The 17,778-nt window shown below is 46.4% G+C and overlaps 1 protein-coding gene across 2 annotated transcripts in view; it reads right to left on the bottom strand.

Moving 5' to 3' along the window:
- Window positions 1-8,822: 8,822 nt before the first annotated feature.
- THBS4 (thrombospondin 4) overlaps window positions 8,823-17,778 on the bottom strand; it is a 39,060-nt gene continuing 30,104 nt past the window's right edge. The window contains exons 16-22 of one of the 2 annotated variants that reach the window (XM_074166585.1): window positions 16,145-16,338; window positions 15,665-15,843; window positions 14,357-14,405; window positions 14,061-14,257; window positions 13,393-13,565; window positions 11,014-11,153; window positions 8,823-9,041 (exon numbers count right to left, since the gene is read on the bottom strand). In XM_074166585.1, coding sequence (XP_074022686.1) covers window positions 8,980-9,041; window positions 11,014-11,153; window positions 13,393-13,565; window positions 14,061-14,257; window positions 14,357-14,405; window positions 15,665-15,843; window positions 16,145-16,338 — 994 coding nt within the window. In that variant the 3' untranslated portion in view covers window positions 8,823-8,979. The remainder of the gene's footprint in view (window positions 9,042-11,013; window positions 11,154-13,392; window positions 13,566-14,060; window positions 14,258-14,356; window positions 14,406-15,664; window positions 15,844-16,144; window positions 16,339-17,778) is intronic. The other variant, XM_074166586.1, reaches the window with a different exon arrangement.

Consider the following 17,778-nt stretch of genomic DNA (forward strand, 5'->3'; position numbering starts at 1 on the left):
CTGGTTGGTCTGGCTTCTTCCTCAGTTGCTTGCAGTGGTGTGAGCGTTGCCACTTTGGGTCCCGCCCCCCTGAGTCCTTTAGTTTAAAGCCCACCTCACCAAGCTGTCCAGTCCTGTCTCTTCTAGGCAGGTGGATCCCATCCCTACCTAGCAGGCTATAGTCATTGAAGAATTTCCCATTGTCATAAAAGACAAAACTCTCATGATGGCACCAGCCACGAAGCCGGAAGTTGATACGTCTGTTTCTGGCTGCATCCTTTCCTCTGACTAATCTTAATACTTACGTTGGCCAATGGATGTTCATGCTTGTTTACAAAAACACTTATTTTATGTAGGCATTATCTGCCTGCATAGGGACTTTCTGCACCTCCTTGTACTCACTTTTCTGTAGTTTGTATTTATGGAGATAGGTTTTGCACAGAGGAAACAGGGTTGTAAGAGGAAAGTCCACAGTGAGGCATGAGTCCATTCTTCATACACAGCACTTGCCTCACTGAGTTGCTCCTTCCTTCCCTTCCACCAACTTTTGACCTTAAGCATCTGAGTCTGTGGGTGTACATTGGGTGGGAATGTACATACACTGCTTTGCTTCTGAGCAAACATTGTGGGAAAAGACCCCAAAAATAACTTGGAGGACCTGTGTGCCCATGCTGTGGCCCAAGATCCAGATATGGATCTCCAGGCCTTTGTAAGGAATCAGTAACTGGTGGCACCTGGGTGTGCAAAGCCTCTAGTTCCTCAGTGAGGCATGGCTTCCTACTGGCCAGGCAAATGTTACAGCTTTAGCATTCGCTGTAAAATCTGTACTGTAAACTTCCACATGCAATCGCTTAGTAAAATCCTTGACTGAGGTCTAGGATTCAGTGCCCAGTTCATAGATTCCAAACAGTTCAGGCTAATAAGCTTTTAAAACCTTTTTATTCAGAAGTGCCTTCATACCCACTGCTGTGACAGCTAATAATCCAGGTGGCACTGGAACTGGAAAACCTGGACGGAGCCTGTGACTGGGTGGTGCTGCCTTGTACGTTACACCGGTGTGTACAAGAGACGGTCAGACCCGTGGTGCATGTGGAAGACCAAATAATCTGTGCTTGACAAACCTCTGGGGATGAGGCTGATCGGTTATTACTGCACAGTGGAAGATGAACTGGGAAAACTCACAAATAGCCTGATGCTTTGGTAAATAAATGACTAGTTGTTGCTGACATTTACATTTCAACTGTAAAGGGTTAACTTTCTGTCCCTATACCTGAAAGCGCCGGTGACTGCTCTGCTTGAGGTGGTGGTTAGCTGTGCAATGTCTACGCCTTGTGCCACAGTTGTTCTTTGAATTTGTCCCCAGGCGTAAGTGAGCAGTGCAGCATTTCTGGCTCTGAGTATTTTGGGGCTGTGTGATGTGAGGAAGCTGTTGTTCTCTACTCTTCCTGTCTTTGTAACAAGTCCTCTACTAAGTTTCCTGTAGTTAAACTTGAATTCAAACCAACGCTATCGTTTAATGAATTCTTGGAGGAAGGGACCTTGTTAACAGAAGTTAGTTCTGCTGCGAAGGTGAAACGATTTTATTGGCATTTTCCTCATTTTTCATGTTTGCTATCACAAGAAAGGTTATTTAGAACCTCTCTGCTGCACTGCTGTCTGAGACTGGAACAATTCTAGTTTTTCTTATAAAGGCAACCGAGAGCCACAATCGTGACTGGTTCTTGTTTGGGGTAAAATCAGTAGGATGGCTCTGAATTCAGAGCAAGGCTCTGAATCCAAATAGCTGGACTAACAAATGAGACCATAAACCCTTACGAAGAATGTGTGGAAGGCAGATGGTTATGCTTGTTTGCTGTTTATTTACCATATAGTTCCTCAAAATGTGCAGGCAGCCCTGGCAGCTGGATGCCAACGAAGGAACTCCAATGTGATCACACATCAGAGTTATTACACGTCCGTGATACTCTTAGCTTTGTACTTCAAGCATTTCCATGAGATTGAAAAATCTCATACTTGCCCAACTAATTCGGTAAATCCTGGCTGAGTTGGGCCACTTTTGTCTGAAACGGGTAATTCAGTGTTGCTAATGTCTGCGTAGTCCAGAGAGAGGGCTTTATCCCCTCACAGGGTCATAAACACTGCATGTCTATTTATTTATTTATTTTGTGTTTTAGCACCTTTTTACAAATCTAGAAGCGCTTTGAGATTATAAGGTATGCACATGTAACTGCTTCATCAGCCACTGGTGCAGCCAGTTCTGGGCTAGAACGTTGCTATTAATGAAGCAACCATTGCACTTGCGAAAAAAGCTGTTTTTTAACAGTTCTCTGGTGTTGACCAATGCATCGGGAAAATTTTGGAACTCAAGATAGCGCTGCTTGAACTTTGGCTAGCAGCCCACAGTGTCACTGGCATCTCTGAATAGATTGGTAACAAAATAATCCACAAAGCATGCTATAAAGAATTTGTGCTATAAACTATTGGGCTTTTCTCCTAAATAAGTTGATGAAGCAAAATACCACCTGTGTGGCTAGATGAATGAGATAATCTGCAGCTAAAATTTTGCTCTCATCTTTCCTTCTGGGCTTTAGAAGCAATGTCTTTTGCTTGTGGGCTGTACCTCCTCCTTTTATTTGCCTTCTTCTCCTTGGATTTGTTTCTTAAAGGCATTCAAACCTGCTTCGCTCCCATTCTGCTTCCAGTCAAGCTGGATGTCTTTGGTGCTAGAAACTAGCAAAGACTTCTTTGCCAGGTCTTGTCGATCCTTGCCTTTTTATAGCAGGACAACTTGCAGTGTTGAAGCAAAGTCAAGGATCGTAATTTCTTATATGGATCAGTTTTCCTCTGTGAAAACTGCTTCTTTGTTTACTGAAGTGGCCTACAAGTTCTTGTGGGAGGGAAACACATAATCAGCACCCTGACATTTTACATTGTGTTTTCAGTTTTGTAAACAGTACTTTGAACTGAGTGTCTCACATGACTGCATGAGGGAATGCCAGGGGTCAAGTGCTTAGAAAGCTTTGGCTTTCTGTGCTTGTAATGGGATATACGTAGCTTGGGAACTGGTATGTCTCTGCTTTTTCAACATCCTGACGGCAGAACACTGGAGTGCCCCAGGATGGGGATGCATACTCACTGCCCAGGATGCGAAGACGAAACTTTGGGAGACTGGCATGACGGCTGCTTTCTAATGCCCAAATAAACTCAGCAGGTTGCAAGTAGATCTTAAGTCCAGTTTTGGTTTTGTTTTTTTTTTTTTCTCAAACCTGGTTTTGACTCATTCCACACCTGTTCAATAATGGTATTTTTTTTAAGTTGGAATTTATTTCGGATATAAGCCACGTTGGCTTCCCCCCGATTGCCAGTGTCTGATAGCTGCCAGGGCTGTAGCGTACAGCCGTTTGCACAAAGTTCTTCAGCGCCACAGTCGTCAGCTTTGAAACTGCTCCAGCAGCTTAAAAGCTTCCAGGGCTTTTGCTCGCCAGAGCTGCGGGGTTCATCGCTGCCACCGTGCTTTTGCCAAAGAAGCCTCGCTGTGAAGCCAAGAAGAATTTTGGAAACCTATGGGGATATATGTCTTGTTACTGATACTGTAGCTCTATTTTTCCTCTTACTGATAGATGTCCAGGTGCTTAGGTGTCGTTGGACATCTGTGCAAACTTAGAGAGGAGAATTAACTTTGAGAGAAAATTGTTCAACTTGTCATATACAAGATGAGAAAATACCTACTAGGAACATATAGGTTCACTGTCAGCTTTTTGTTTACCACCAGTGGGTGGTGTTTGGTCTTGTATATGCCATGTTCGAAAACTGGATGCAAAGTAGTCAAAATGTAAACACTTTTTCTTAATGGTGAGGGGTTTTTAATTAGTCTTTTTCAAGGTCCTTAATATCTCAAGGGAGCTTTTTGGTGTGTATGTGTGGTTTTATTTTATTAAGCTGTAGCCCAGTGAAGTGGCAGTTTGCTAGTTTATTTAACATTTTCTGCGTGTGTTGTGATCTGTAGTAACTGTAACATTTTGACTTTTAAGGATTGGTAAAAACTTCAGAATTGTGAGATCTTAATTGTTAAATAGTCAACAGCTTTGCCTTTTTGAAGCATGTTAATGGTTTTTATAGATACTTCCTTTTGTATACTGAGTGAATGTATTGTTATAGATTTAATGTTTAATGGACCAATAAAGTTTTTCTTACATTTAAAGCGAATTGTTGTGATATATAAAAGTTGAAAGTCAACTCATTCTAGGAGGAACTTCAAATATATATCAATATATGAGCTAAGCAGTTACTGAGCCAGTAAAAGTAAGTTGGTTGACCTTTTTTGTTCACTACATTTGTATGTGTTTACCAAAAAAAATGTTGGCCTGTGGAACATTACATGGCTTCGCTGTCCATGTTATTTTTGTACTCCTCCGGAGCATGATCTCAGAAGATGGCAGGTTGCACAGATTTGTCCGTGGTGTCATCTGCTCTGTACAATCCAGCCCAGGCCTCTGAGATGTATCAGATGCCTCTGACAGTGCAAACGAAGTATTTTCCAGGCCAAGTATAGCACTGCAGCCTGTGCAGTTGTTTGAAACAAGGGTCTCTGATCTTTTTTTTTTTTTTTTTTCCTCATTTCCCCAGATGGTGGAGCAGGCAGCTGCTGAATCTGACACCTAGTCAGAAGTGCTGCGTCTCCGTGGGTCCTGGTCTCTTGCTTCTCACGATCTGTGTTTGGGCTGTCATGGAGTCCTGTTCTAGCCCCTGCCGGCTGCTCTGCCTTGCTCTGGCTGCCGGTGCTGGTTGCACCCCTGCCCTAGCACTGACCAGACCCATCAGGACACCGGTTCCTCGTGGTTATGAGAAACTGCTGACTGAGCTGAATGAGTGGCAGCTGCTCCTCTCCGCACAACTCTGGTGCACAAAGCAGGGAGGCCGTGCCTTTTGGCCGAGGTACAAGGCAGAGAGCAGTTCCTGAGCAGTGCTGAGGGTCTGCGAGAGCCAAATGGCTTCGCTCAGCAGCCTCCCGCCGGTCCGCCCACCCCTGCCTTCACCCCACCCTGCGGGGTCCTGGCAGGATGTGCTCTTCTGCTGTTTCAAACCAAGAGATGGTCAAACCAGGAGATGAGCAGGTTCACAGTGAGCTGGGTGAAGAACCGGCTCGATGGCCAGGCTCAAAGGGTTGTAGTGAAGGGGGCTGCATCTCACTGGTGGCCGGTCACCAGCGGTGTTCCTCAGGGCTCAGTTCTAGGGCCAGTTCTGTTCAATATATTTATCGGCAATCTGGATGCAGGAGTTGAATGCCCCATTAGCAAGTTTGCTGATGATACCAAACTGGGAGGTGCTGTTGACTCTCTCGAGGGACAGGAGGCCCTGCAGAGGGATCTAGAGAGATTGGAGCATTGGACAATGATTAACGGGATGAAATCTAACAAGTCCAAATGCTGGATCCTGCAGCTGGGATGCAGTAATGCCAGGCACAAGTATAAACTGGGAGAGGAGTGCCTGGAGAGCAGCCCTGCAGAGAGGGACCAGGGGGTGCTCGTGGGCAGCAGGCTCAATAGGAGTCACAGCGAGCCCTGGCAGCCAAGAGGGCAAACCACGTCCTGGGGTGCATCAGACACAGCATCCCCAGCTGGTCAAAAGAGGTGATTATCCCGCTGTATTCAGTGTTGGTGCAGCCTCACCTGCAGTGCTGTGTGCAGTTCTGGACCCCACCATTTAAGAAGGATGTGAAGGTCCTTGAATGCGTCCAGAGGAGGGCAACAAAGCTGGTGAGAGGGCTGGAAGGTATGTCCTACAAGGAGCTCTTTCCAGCTTCCTGAAGGGGGGGAAGTGAGAGGGAGGTCCTGAGCTCTTCTCCCTGGGATCCAGTGACAGGATACATGGAATGGTTCAAAGCAGCACCAGGGGTGGTTTAGACTGGACATGAGGAGGCATTTCTTTACCAAGAGGGTGGTCAAACACTGGGACAGGCTTCCTAGAGAGGTGGTCGATGCCCCAGGCCTGTCAGTGTTTAAGAGGCATTTGGACAATGCCCTTAACAACGTGCTTTAACTTCTGGTCAGCCCTGAAGTGGTCAGGCAGTTGGATTAGATGATCACTGTAGGTCCCTTCCGACTGAAATACTCTATTCTATTCTATTCTACTTCAGGGAACAGAAGCATTTGAAGTGTGTTTGTTGTGGTGTTTTTAGCACACAGGAAAGAGGTAACCTGTGGTGAGACGTTCAACCCTGGTTCGCAGGAGCCCCGGGACTCTAAACTCCAAAGCAGTTGCAGCTGGTGCTCCAGCTGAGCGCAGCCCAGCTGCGCAGGCGGCGGGGGCAGGAGAGAACTACATCCTCGGTTTTAAAGATGTGGGATTGCAGCCTCTTCACTTGCCAGAGGCCACACATGGAGCTCTGTCTGCGTTGCACAATAATCCAGAAAGAGGTGGTGGTGCAAGAGGAGCTTGTTTAAACGCACACACGGGGACTGCACGGTCTCTGATGGAAACATGAGGGGCGGGAGTTTTCCCGAGGCTGGACTATGACCATGTGGCTAATCTTGGTCTGCAACAGCCAGACTTCCCTGTTCCTGAATTTGCAGGCTTCCCGGCAGTTGGTGTGTCAACACAGCAGACATAGTGAGCTCCAGCCTCCCAGCGTAAGGTCCAACAGCACCCTCTGAAACAAAAGTTCTGGCTGGCTGGGCTTGGACTGGTTTCTGCAGCCACCAGTTGAGCAAGCAGTAGGTTTTCTGTTGGGGGAGGTTAGAAGCTAGCAGCTTCATGCAATCACCTTTGACAGCATGAGAGCCAGAGCCTGTAGCTCATCTTCCAGCCTCCAGTGGCCAATGGCTGTGGTGTAGACTGGGAGGGAGCCTGGAAATGGGCAAGCTTGGAGGTGGCAAGCGGACGGGGGGAGGGCAGGGGAGGTATTTGGAGGCTAGTGGGGTTTTGGAGGCTGGCAGGGGTTCAGAGGCTGGCTGTGGTCATGTTGCCTGATGGAGCTGGTGTGTGCTGTCATGCTGTGACCAGCACAAGCCGCAAGCAGGTTAGGGTGGGCCAGGCCTGTTGCATCCACACCTAAAAATACTTAAAGGGTGGGTGTCAAGAGGATGGGGCCAGTCTTCTCTCAGTGGTGCCCAGTGACAGGACAAGAGGAAACAGGCACAAACTTGAACATATGAAGTTCCAGCTAAACGTGAGGAGGAACTTCCTTACAGTGAGGGTGGCAGAGCACTGGAACAGGCTGCCCAGGGAGGTGGTGGAGTCTCCGTCTCTGGAGACATTCAAAACCTGCCTGGACAAGTTCCTGTGCAACCTGCTCTAGGTGAACCTGCTCTGGCAGGGGGGTTGGACCAGATGATCTCCAGAGGTCCCTTCCAACCCCACGTGATTCTGTGATTCTGTGAGACACGTCCCCCCAGTGCAAAACGCATGCACTGCAGGCCAGGCCTTCCCCAGCTATGGCGCACCCACTGTGTGGGGTTTTTCTCATCTTTTAAGCATAATTTGACTATACCCTCTGTGTTGCTACAAAGTAACTAGCCCCTGTTGGAAACCTGGTGAGTAGAATTGGGTTTTGTGATGCCAAGGGGAAAGGAGGACTGAACCTGGAGGACCTTTCATGATGAAGAGCCGTGCCAGAGGACTGCTCCTGCATCAAGCCCTTTGCTGTGGGACTCCCCCTTGTGGGACAGGTCCCAGGGCTGTGCTGCTCCCAGAAGCCTTGACAATGGTGGACAAGCCTGGGGTGAAACCTCTTCCTGTAGCCCAAGCCTCTGATAGCGCCATAAATTTTAAGGGTATTTTTATTGTACTGAGAACAGGAAACTTGAGGTTTTCTGTTTCGATGCTCTCACCTGATAATTTAACTCAGCATTTCCCCAGTATTCTTGTGCTGGGAAAGAGCCATGGCTGTTCATTTTCTCAGGGCTACTTCTGATTTTTAAAGCCCTCACTGTATTCCCCCTCTGTGTATTTCCTCCCTCTCCCTTCCCCCAGGCTGAAGTACTGTTTCCCATTGTCCTTTTTAAAGTAATTATTCTACAGGCTGCAATATCCTTCTCTTCAGCTGTCCTTGGAGCATGTCCTCCCTGCCTTTCCTAGCTCCATTTTCAAAAAGAATGAAGTAGAAACACACACAGCATCCAACACCTTTCTATACTTCAAATTATGGAGTGCATTGTGACACAATTTTTTTTGGCTTTTTGTTTTCCCGTCCCTTCTTCATAGCTACTAACGCTTAATTCAGTGTTTCGGGTTTTTAACTTGGTGACTTGTTTTCCTAAGATTGCAGTACGTGCTGAGAGAGCTCGGCTCTGAGTGGGGACAGCGGGTCAAAGCCAAGCTTTGCGTGTGTGAGTCAGGATTATTTTCTCTCTGTTGGTGATTCTGCATTTCTCTCCATGTGTCTTTTTTGGTTTTAGTCACGTGCAAGTCATAAGACGTGACTGCAATGCCCTGCAGTCAGCTTTTTTGCTTTTACAGGATGTGATAGCGTTAGTCATTGTTTTCTGGGAGTGGGAGGGCAGGGAAGTCTAATAGAGCTCTTAAAGGAGGGTCTGCCAGAGGTAACGAGGTCTCCAAAGGAATTTGCTGCTCTAAAGGAGATAAAACTTTTTCCTAGCAGGACTAGAAAGGCATTAAGAAGCTCTTGGCTTGGCCAGGCAGCGCCCAACCGCTTCATGCCCAGATGCGACCTATTGTTTCTGACAGGTTCCAGAGGGACAACCCCACTCTGTTTAATACTGAATCCAAAATGGCAATAGATTCAAACTTCTCCTGAGCATGTTTTAAGCAAGTGTCACTCCATTACATGCTGCTCCCTAGTTTTTAGGGCAAATTTGAAAACAAATGGAGCCTCAGTCTATTTTGTCTCCTTTTAATTTTCACTTTTATACAAAAAAAAAAAAAAAAAGTCTGACAGTCACATCAATGAGAACAAGCTGCGGTGTACACTCTTACAACAACAATCATATAAGGATTTAAAATATATTGTTTGCAATAGCAATGTTAGTTTGGCATTACTTCTTAAATATCCCCAACGCCAAACTGCTGAGCTTGAAATTCTTGGAAGTCCTCTGGGATGGTGTCTGAAAACAGGAAAATATGCAAAAGTTTAGTCTCTTCTGACAAAATCAAGGAGCACTTAAATTAATGAATTACCCATGTACTCTTGTTTTTTTTTTTTAAGGTAACATGCTTTCCCCTTTGTCTAAACACTAAGAATGAACTGGGAGTGTTTTCAGTTTTAGCTATACACCACTGAAAAGCACAGAGAGGCCAACAAGACAGCAAGTGCTGCAGTGCCAGCCCATAACGCAGCACTGTCCATCTTCAAATTACATTTCCAACCAAAAGCTTTGTGGCTTTCTCTCTTATGTTTTTATTTATAAACACTGACCAGAAAGGCAGAAAAGGTGGTTGTCTCGCTCTGCGCCCCAGACATGTTTCTGGCGTCAGCATCTCTATTTCTCACATATCCTAATCTAACTTCCCTGTCACGGGTTTCCCATGCCACAAGGAGGGACAGAAACGTTAACCCAAGGGCCACCAGCAACTCGTAGAAAAACTTCAGAATTGGCAGAAATGGAGATGGGTCAATGTCATGAGTAACTACAGTTCTGTTTGTCCGAAGCATTGAGCTTGTGGTGTGCCTTTGCCAGCTCCCAGAACATTTTATCTGGAGAGCCACAGAGCGAACCGTAGAGCTAAAGCTGAGACCAAAGATGGAGCCACAGCAACAAAGCTCAACTGCGTGACCTCAGCTTTACTCTGATTATGTCCACCCTGATGCAGGAGAGGTAACTCCAAACTAGAAAAAAAGAAGTAACTATATAAATACACACAGTATATAGAAAAAAGGGTTAAGTCCTTCACTTTTTGTTGGTAATTTCTTTTTTTGAGGCTTGAAAATTCTTTTCAAGCTTTTTCTGCAAATGTAGGAACTTGTCTGAAATGAAAGCAGGGATACTTGGCAGTTCCCACTTTGAGTGGGTTTCACTGACTTACTGCAGCACCTGCAGCAAAGCCACTGCCTGCTCACAGCCTGGAAAGTATCTGTGGCTTCAGTGGCAGCTTTGAGACACGCTTTCTGGGAAACTACATACTGTTTGAGACCTATAAAGTAATTTTTAGTTGTAAGCACCACTGTCTAGAAGTTCCCCTGTTTAACCATGACCTGCCAGCACCAGCCTAGGTGTACCAAGTGCCCAAGAACCAGGGTCCATCACCAGAAGCAGCCATAGAGCCAGGGTCTAGCTGTGCAGCGCCTGTGTCGACTGCAGACTTGGGATGGGCATCTTGGATCCACCGAGAGCATAAAAGGAAACTATTCCAACTTGACTGGTAACTTATTTTCCTAAGGCTGCCTTGGTCAGGTGGGGGTGATGCTGAGAGAAGGGGGGCAGCCCCTCCAGCCCCACTTCAAGCTAGCTGCCAGGGCAGAAATACCCTGATGTGATCAGCTTCTGTGTGAGCGACCAAGGTTTGCGTTATTCTATACAGCGGGAGATCAGGGCTAAGCTGCAAGGCTCTTACCTCAAGAGGAGCGAGCCAGCCTGCTCCCACAGAGCCTGAGAAGGGAGACTCCATGGGAGGAAGGGCATCTCTTCCTACCACTGATAGGAGCAACCAGCAAGTACACGGGTGACACTGAGACCTGGTGACTGATCCCACTGGCTCTCCAGATTTATTTCGCCTTGTATTCGGAGCTCGAGGCATCCTACACACATGATGGCCTCAGTATATTGTGCGTGTACAGCTCTCACGGTTGGTTGGTTTTAAATAACGTTTCTAATTCTCTGATGACAGCTATACTACTTAGTTGGCACAGTCCCTGCAGCAGAGTGGCTGTCCTGGGAGGAGCGGTTGTGAGGTGTTAGCTCCCGTCTGGCTGGGCTGCAACGTGCTGCTGGTGTCAGGGGAGGTGTTTCACAGCTGTGAATAACTCGTAAATGAAAAGCAAAGGAAAGGATGCAAAATGGCTTAATCCAACAGCCACACTACCTGTTCTTCATGGTCACTTGCTAGCTGTTAGCTAAAATGACATAAAAGCAACGTTACCATTGCAGCGATATTTCAGGTTGGACCAAATAATGTTTTCCTGAGAGAAGCAGAAAACTCCAAGCCGTCCTCCACGCATGGTGGTGTCTATAGTGACACCAGAGTCTGCCACTAGGTCAGAGCCTTCATAGAATCTTGCCCTTAATGAAAGCAAACAGAAGTTCTGTTATGTCTTTTCTGGGACTGCAACATTCATAAAATTAATTTCATTATCCATGGTGACTCTAGCCTTGGACATGCTATCCTCCCACCTAGACCAGGGGAGAAGCAGCAGTTAAGACAGCTCCTCTGTGGGCTGGGGCTGGAGCAATGCTGCACGCTGGCAAGAGCTGGGCAGGGAGGGTGGGTGGGTGGTTTGGTGGTGGTTGGGGTTTTTTTGTTTGTTTGTGGGTATGTTTTTGTTTTGTTTTTTGGTTTGGTTTCTTTTTTCCTTTTTTTGTTAGGTTTTTTTTATTTTTTTGTTTGTTTTTTTACACATCCTACAAAAGCCTTAGATTTTTTTCCCCTGTAGTCAGTCAGGCTTAGAGGTTTGACTCTTGAAAATTTCTACAGTCGATGGTTATAGGAGAAAGGGAGAACCAGATTAGACGGGCTGAAGAGGGCCAGATGGATATCGTCTCACACAGTTTGAAGTTAACTTTTTTCCTTTTTTTTTTTCTTTTTTAATAGGAAAAGTTTCAAACAGACCATTTGGAATCTTAAGCTTGACTGCGAGATTTCTTTTAAAAATGCGAACATGATTAATTCCAGGAACAGTTTTGATGATTTAGCAACTTCTTGTTAGAAAAGCTATCAGCAAATTCCCCAATAGCTGTGGGAATGGCTGCACCCTGCCAGCTCCCCAGCCTGTGCCCCGTAGTGAGGGCTGAGCGGGACCACGCTAGAGCTGGCTGAGCTGTTGCAGCACCATGTACACCAAGTCCACAGCCCCTGGGGTACTGGACAAGCGACTTAGAGGATGATGAACCCGGAGGGCTCTGTTTTGCATGAGGACATGCTGCTGTTCTGACATGGAAGGAAACAGCGAGTTGTGAAGGGAAAGAAAGTTCCTGTGTCTTTTCATAAAATAAGAAAAAAACAAAACCAATTCCTGTTATGTTCCCGAGTTTATTTCCTGATTTGCTGAGGCAGTTCAAAAGCATCTGTACAATGAATAGAACTTCTTGTCTTTCAAATTTCCATGGGAGAAGCTGGCTCAAGTGACTTTTTCCTAGGCTTCCTTGAAGCCTCAGAAAACCTTTGCGAGACACATCATGGTCTATGGCATCAGGCCTAAACAGACCACAGCGAGATGTGGATGGAGAGCTGGCAGAGGCTCGCTCTAGGCCTGGCTGCCTTTAGTTTTTGAAGGATTTTGTGACACTGACTTCATTAACTTTCCCAGTTGCAAGGGGCATTAATTTGGCCTAGAGAGCTAGAGAGACTGCAACAGCGGGCAGATGTTTACTCATGAAGCAGCTTCACAAACAGCTTGGTCTAAAGAAAGGTTGCCACCCAGGATCTACTCACTACTGCCCTGTGGCTGGGACACAATAACTGACAGTATAAGTGTTCTTAATCCATTTTAGCATAAAGTCAAGCATGCTCACTCCAATTACTGCTGAAGATAATGCTCTGCATCTCAACTGCAAGGTGGTGACTTTTTGAAGAAAACTGATTTTTGCCTGTATTTCTGTACTATTACAAGGTTGCAAAACCTGAGATGATGATGCCCGAGCAGTTTACTTTTTGCATTTTAACATCAACCTTGATCTGCAAGTAAGATCTCCTGCTGATCTGGATGTTGCAGAGTGAAACCTTCCCTCCTTAACAGTGATTTTTTTTTTTTTCAAATAACTTTTTTTCTCCCAAAAAACCCCACCAAAATAAGAATAGATAACATAACATTACAAAACTTCGACAAACTTTCTGAATATATGCTATGTAATCTCAAATCTATCACATCAGGTTAATTACTTATCTTAGTTAGGATCACAACCTTTAAGTGGAGAACTTTTATTAATTCTGTTATCCCGGAATATGTAAGTAAACTATCATAATTCCAACAAAAATATGCCAAAGAGAGTAAAATTAAAAAATTTTGAAATGCATTTTTTCAGATCAGTTGCCAGTAGTAGCTTGGAAAACAAGGTATTAAAAGCCAGAACAGGGCTTATTGGAGTAGGGCACAGTTACAACAGCCAGATGGTAGAAAACTTCCGTTACAAACAATTGTCTTTCCTAGGAAAAGAATTGCAGGCTGAATTTCAAAAATCCAACCTGTTATAAGGCTTCATCAGTGCAAATCCCAGACATATTATAAATCCTCAGATTATCATCTGAATTAGGTGTTGTGAAACAAGAGTTTAGGCAGACTTTATCTACCCTTTCCTCTCTTACCTGATATAACCAATCTGGGGTCTGTGCTGCAAGAACCAGCGGTAGGAGACTTTGTCTTTCCACCCTACATTTCGGGGGTCCTTCCACAGCAGCCTGACCTGATCATTGGTGTCCCCCGTGTGCCACAGAGAGTTGCGGAGATGCTCGCCAGGGCCTGTCTTGGATTTCACAGCCTGCAGAAATAACAGAGAAATGTCACTTCCAGGAGCTCTAAGTCTTTTTGTAGCAGGCAGCAGGTCTGCAGGAGCACCCTCCCTCCTGTTCACAAGCCCCCAACTTCTCTGCATAAGCACAGCCACTGCTTGCCTGGAAAAGCAACCTGGACCAAGGAGAAGGAGGCAATTTGACCAGTTACAGTCAGAGCACAACGTGAGCAGAGACTAAATGCTCCAGCTGATGAGCAGAGCCAAGAGTGGAGATGAAGTTCCTTAAGAAATGGTGCCATTTATCAGGACTGTGTGGCAGGCACCTGACAGTCCTTTTGACGCTGGGAGAGAACAGCAGTCAGGGGCACGGCTGACATGCCATGGGATGGCTTGGCCAGTGCAGGGAGCAACGGCTTAGCCCACGGCAGTCAGGTGGTGGGGAGGCATGGCCAACATATAGCAAGGTGGCATAGCCAGGCTGTGGCGACCACTGTGTCCCCAGCTAGGAGCCACGACCAGTACCTTTAGCTGAATGCCGGGCTCTGCAACAGCTCTGAAGGGAGTTGCTTGCCAGTATGTCTGCTCGGTCTGTTTCCACATTACCACGTAAAAGCTAGAGCTGTCCTGATAACCAAAAATAAAGCCAGCGTAGTCATCATCTGTCACCGTGTTCACATGAAAAGTGCCCTCAAAGTCAACGCCGTTGAACGCTGTGTAACCTGAGGATACGCACGGGTTAAAAACAGGTCTGCAGAAAATGCGTTCACATACTATGAGTTTTCTGCTGTGAAACTTGAATCTCAGAAGAGGGTACATACCAACAGCAAGGCCAGGATCACTATTCATAGTCTGCACAATTTCCATGCCCTGTAAGAGTAAATTCAGGGTGGTTAGCGTGTGTGATGAGCTGGGTTGGCTAAGCCTAGCAGACTCTTCGGGCCTCCCTCTATAGCACCCCCTTCATCCATCTCCTCTGTTTGCTCACAGCGTGTCTGTAACACTTGTAGCTCTGAATTAAAATGAGAACTATAATCAAATACTAACGTTTTGGCTGCTTGTGTGCCCTGACTCAGGAAGAGTTTTTCTTTTCCCTTTGCAGAATTGGCCATACTGGTACCCTGATACTTTCTTTGCTGACCCCAGTCTTCTTCTGGAAATCACCGAACCTGGCCAGAACTGACGATGCAACTGGGGAAGGGGACAGGCAGGAAAGAGATCTGGGGAGGGAAGAGACCTTTGCCTAGGCTTAGCTCATACAATTTGGTAGTGGAGTTTGGGATTAAACTGACTGCCAGGACTGGGTTAAGGAAGGTGTATATATCTCAGCTGGCTTGGCAGAGACTTTGGCAGTGGGAGTTAATTACACATTCCTTGTGACTCAGAACACATTAGCCTCCTGAAGGCTAAAATTCATTAGTGTAAATAACAGTTATTGGACTCCATCTATGAGTAAATGCTCTGCTATAAACCAGGTCAGACTTTCAAATTCTGGGAAGGATTCATGAAACCGTTTGCTACAGAAGTATTTCAATAGCGTGACACAAAAGTCTCAGGTCTTCTTGGCAGCAATGAAATCCACCCAGAACAAGCTGACCAGCCTGCAGTTATTTTAGATTATTAGGAGTGTCAAGCTTCAAGCTACTGTATGCTAAAAGAAAGTTGCTTCATTATAGCTCCTGTAAAATAGGAAAGGCAAGAGGAAATGGCCTCAAGTTGTGCTCGGGGAGGTTCAGATTGGATATTAGGAAAAATTTTTACACTGAAAGGGTTATTAAGCATTGGAATGGGCTGCCCAGGGAAGTGGTTGAGGCACCATCCCTGGAGGTTTTCAAAAGATGGGCTGACATAGTGCTTAGAGACATAGTTTAGTAAGGGGGGGGAGAGGGTGTGCGTATGGTTTTCTTTTGGTTTTTTTATCAGAGTTAGGTTGATGGTTGGACTAGATGATCTCAAAGGTCCCTTCCAATCTAGACAATTCTATGATTCTGTGATTCTAAATAGTCAACCAGCCAACAGCTTCCACTTTTCACTTGTTTGCCAGAGTTCCAGCAATTACAGAGACAGTTTTACTGTGTTTTTTAAATGATCTTTCTCAGACAGGTAAGAAAGACCAGGTGTATTTTTACCTGGTTCAGAACCACCCAGTTGGGATCAATCTGTGCATCCCCTTCTGGGTCCAGCACCACTGTCTGATAGGCCCTGAAGTCTGTCAGGGTGATCTCCGCATTCTCAGGGCACACATCGATCCGATCAATCACAGTATCCTGGTCAAAATCAGACTCGCAGATATCCCCGACTCCATCACCTGAATGCATCAGAGGAGTGAAAGCAAATTTATGGTGCAACAAGTAGCCACATCTGGCTGAGCCCCTGGATCAAGGTATCTGAGAAGCAAGTGGAGTTTCAGCCTCGATAGCTGAGGGGCTATCGAGAGGAGGGGACCTGAGGGCCTCTGCCTTGGCTAAAGGGCCCCTGTGTGTTGAGGGCCCTGCTGGGATGAGTGTATGCCCACGTGGTGGCTGTGTCGGATCCCGGTGCACATGTGTAATTTTGGGGGAAAGGTATAGTACCTAAGCACCGAAATGTCTCCTGAAGGCCCATCTTACCATTGTCATCTTCCTGCCCTGGGTTGGGGACCAGCCTGCAGTTGTCAGGGCCTGGGGGCAAGAGGTCAGGAATGCCATCATTATCATCGTCGTCATCACACTCATCACCCAACCCATCCTTATCCGTGTCCAGCTGGGAGCTGTTAATGATGGTGGGGCAATTGTCTGTGCTGTCCTGGTGCCCATCACCATCGCTGCAAGCACAGAGACAAAAAGAAATGGCAACATCAGCTCCTGCCCCTGCACGGGTGACAGCACGGGCTCCTGAAGGAGGAAACACACTGGAGACATCCCTGGAGCTGGAAAGTGACCAGTGGGGCACCGCGACCTGGTGTCACTCAGGTGGCTGAACAGCTAGGAGACGAGGAAAAAACAGAGACTGTATGACAAGGTGGAAGGAAGGTGAAGACTAAGCCTCGAGCTATAAAAATACTCAGATAAGGAAAAGAAAGAGAAGCCTTGCATGGAGTGGGAAAAGATACCAGAGCCCAGGATCCCAAACAACATCCACTCCAAAAGGCCGTGTAAGGCACATCCAACAAGCGCAGAGTCACCAATCAAAAGGCACCCAGGAGACAGAAAGAGTCCAACAGGTAGTGTCCCTTGTCACACATGTTGTCCACAAGTGTCTTGGTGCTCATCAACATGCAGGTGGTGAGCGTGAATGAAAATTTGCAGGAGGCTCTGCATAAGCACCTGAAATCACACTTGTTTAAAAATAAGCACAACTTTCACCCTCCTGCACAGCAAGTTTTGTTACATTGCAGTCCCACAGGGGAGCTGTGCAGTAAGAAAATGAGGAGAAAGTCTGTAGCTCCCAAACACCCCTCCAGCCCGTGGCTGCATCAGCTGTTACAGTGAAGAGTCACTAGGAACAGGGACATGGACTACAGGAAAGGCTCTGGGAAGTTATGGGGTGGCTGCATTGTTTCTTCCACACCAACATTTAAGGGCATCTGTGCGAAAAAATGGCCTGAAGTCAGGGTTTTTTTGTACACACACCGTAAACAAAATGGATTCTGGTGACAAACAGGCATGTTTCCCCTCAGTAGCTTTTTGCCTAGCAAAAAGGAGCAGAAGTGACATGCAGCCAAATTAGGGCAGTGCTGCAGCTTATAGCTATGCATATTCCCACCTCGCTCTCCCTGCTTAGAAAAGGTGCTTTAATTTTAGGTCAGATCAGCTAATGTCTGCCTGTTCTTGAGATAAAATGCAATGAGGACCATGCACCTATATCTATTGCAAGATTAACCTCAGGCAGAGGTACAGCGTTTCTAACCAGGCGATGCTTCATACACATTAGATAGGTTTGAGGAAAAAAAGAAAATGTGCTTTTTTAAAACAGGAAAAAAGCCACTTAAAAGTAAAACAGCTCCCAGCTGGGGGCCTTGGCAGCTAATGGTCAAGACCAGGAACACTCCTTGTGGAGATGGGAAGCAGGCTTCCCAAGCCCCAGCCATCAGCACCCACCAGCGGCACTGGGGTGAGACCCTGCAGCTGTCTGCGGCTGGAGAAATGCTGTGCCAGCACAGGATTTATCACATCCCTTTCCTCTTGCTGTAAGGAGCATGGGGCAGGGGACTTGCCACCCCCAAAGCTGGTTATGCAGAAGTTGCTTCCAGCCAGGTGTTATC

The sequence above is a fragment of the Numenius arquata genome, chromosome Z (assembly GCF_964106895.1).
Source record: "Numenius arquata chromosome Z, bNumArq3.hap1.1, whole genome shotgun sequence".
Taxonomy (NCBI): domain Eukaryota; kingdom Metazoa; phylum Chordata; class Aves; order Charadriiformes; family Scolopacidae; genus Numenius; species Numenius arquata.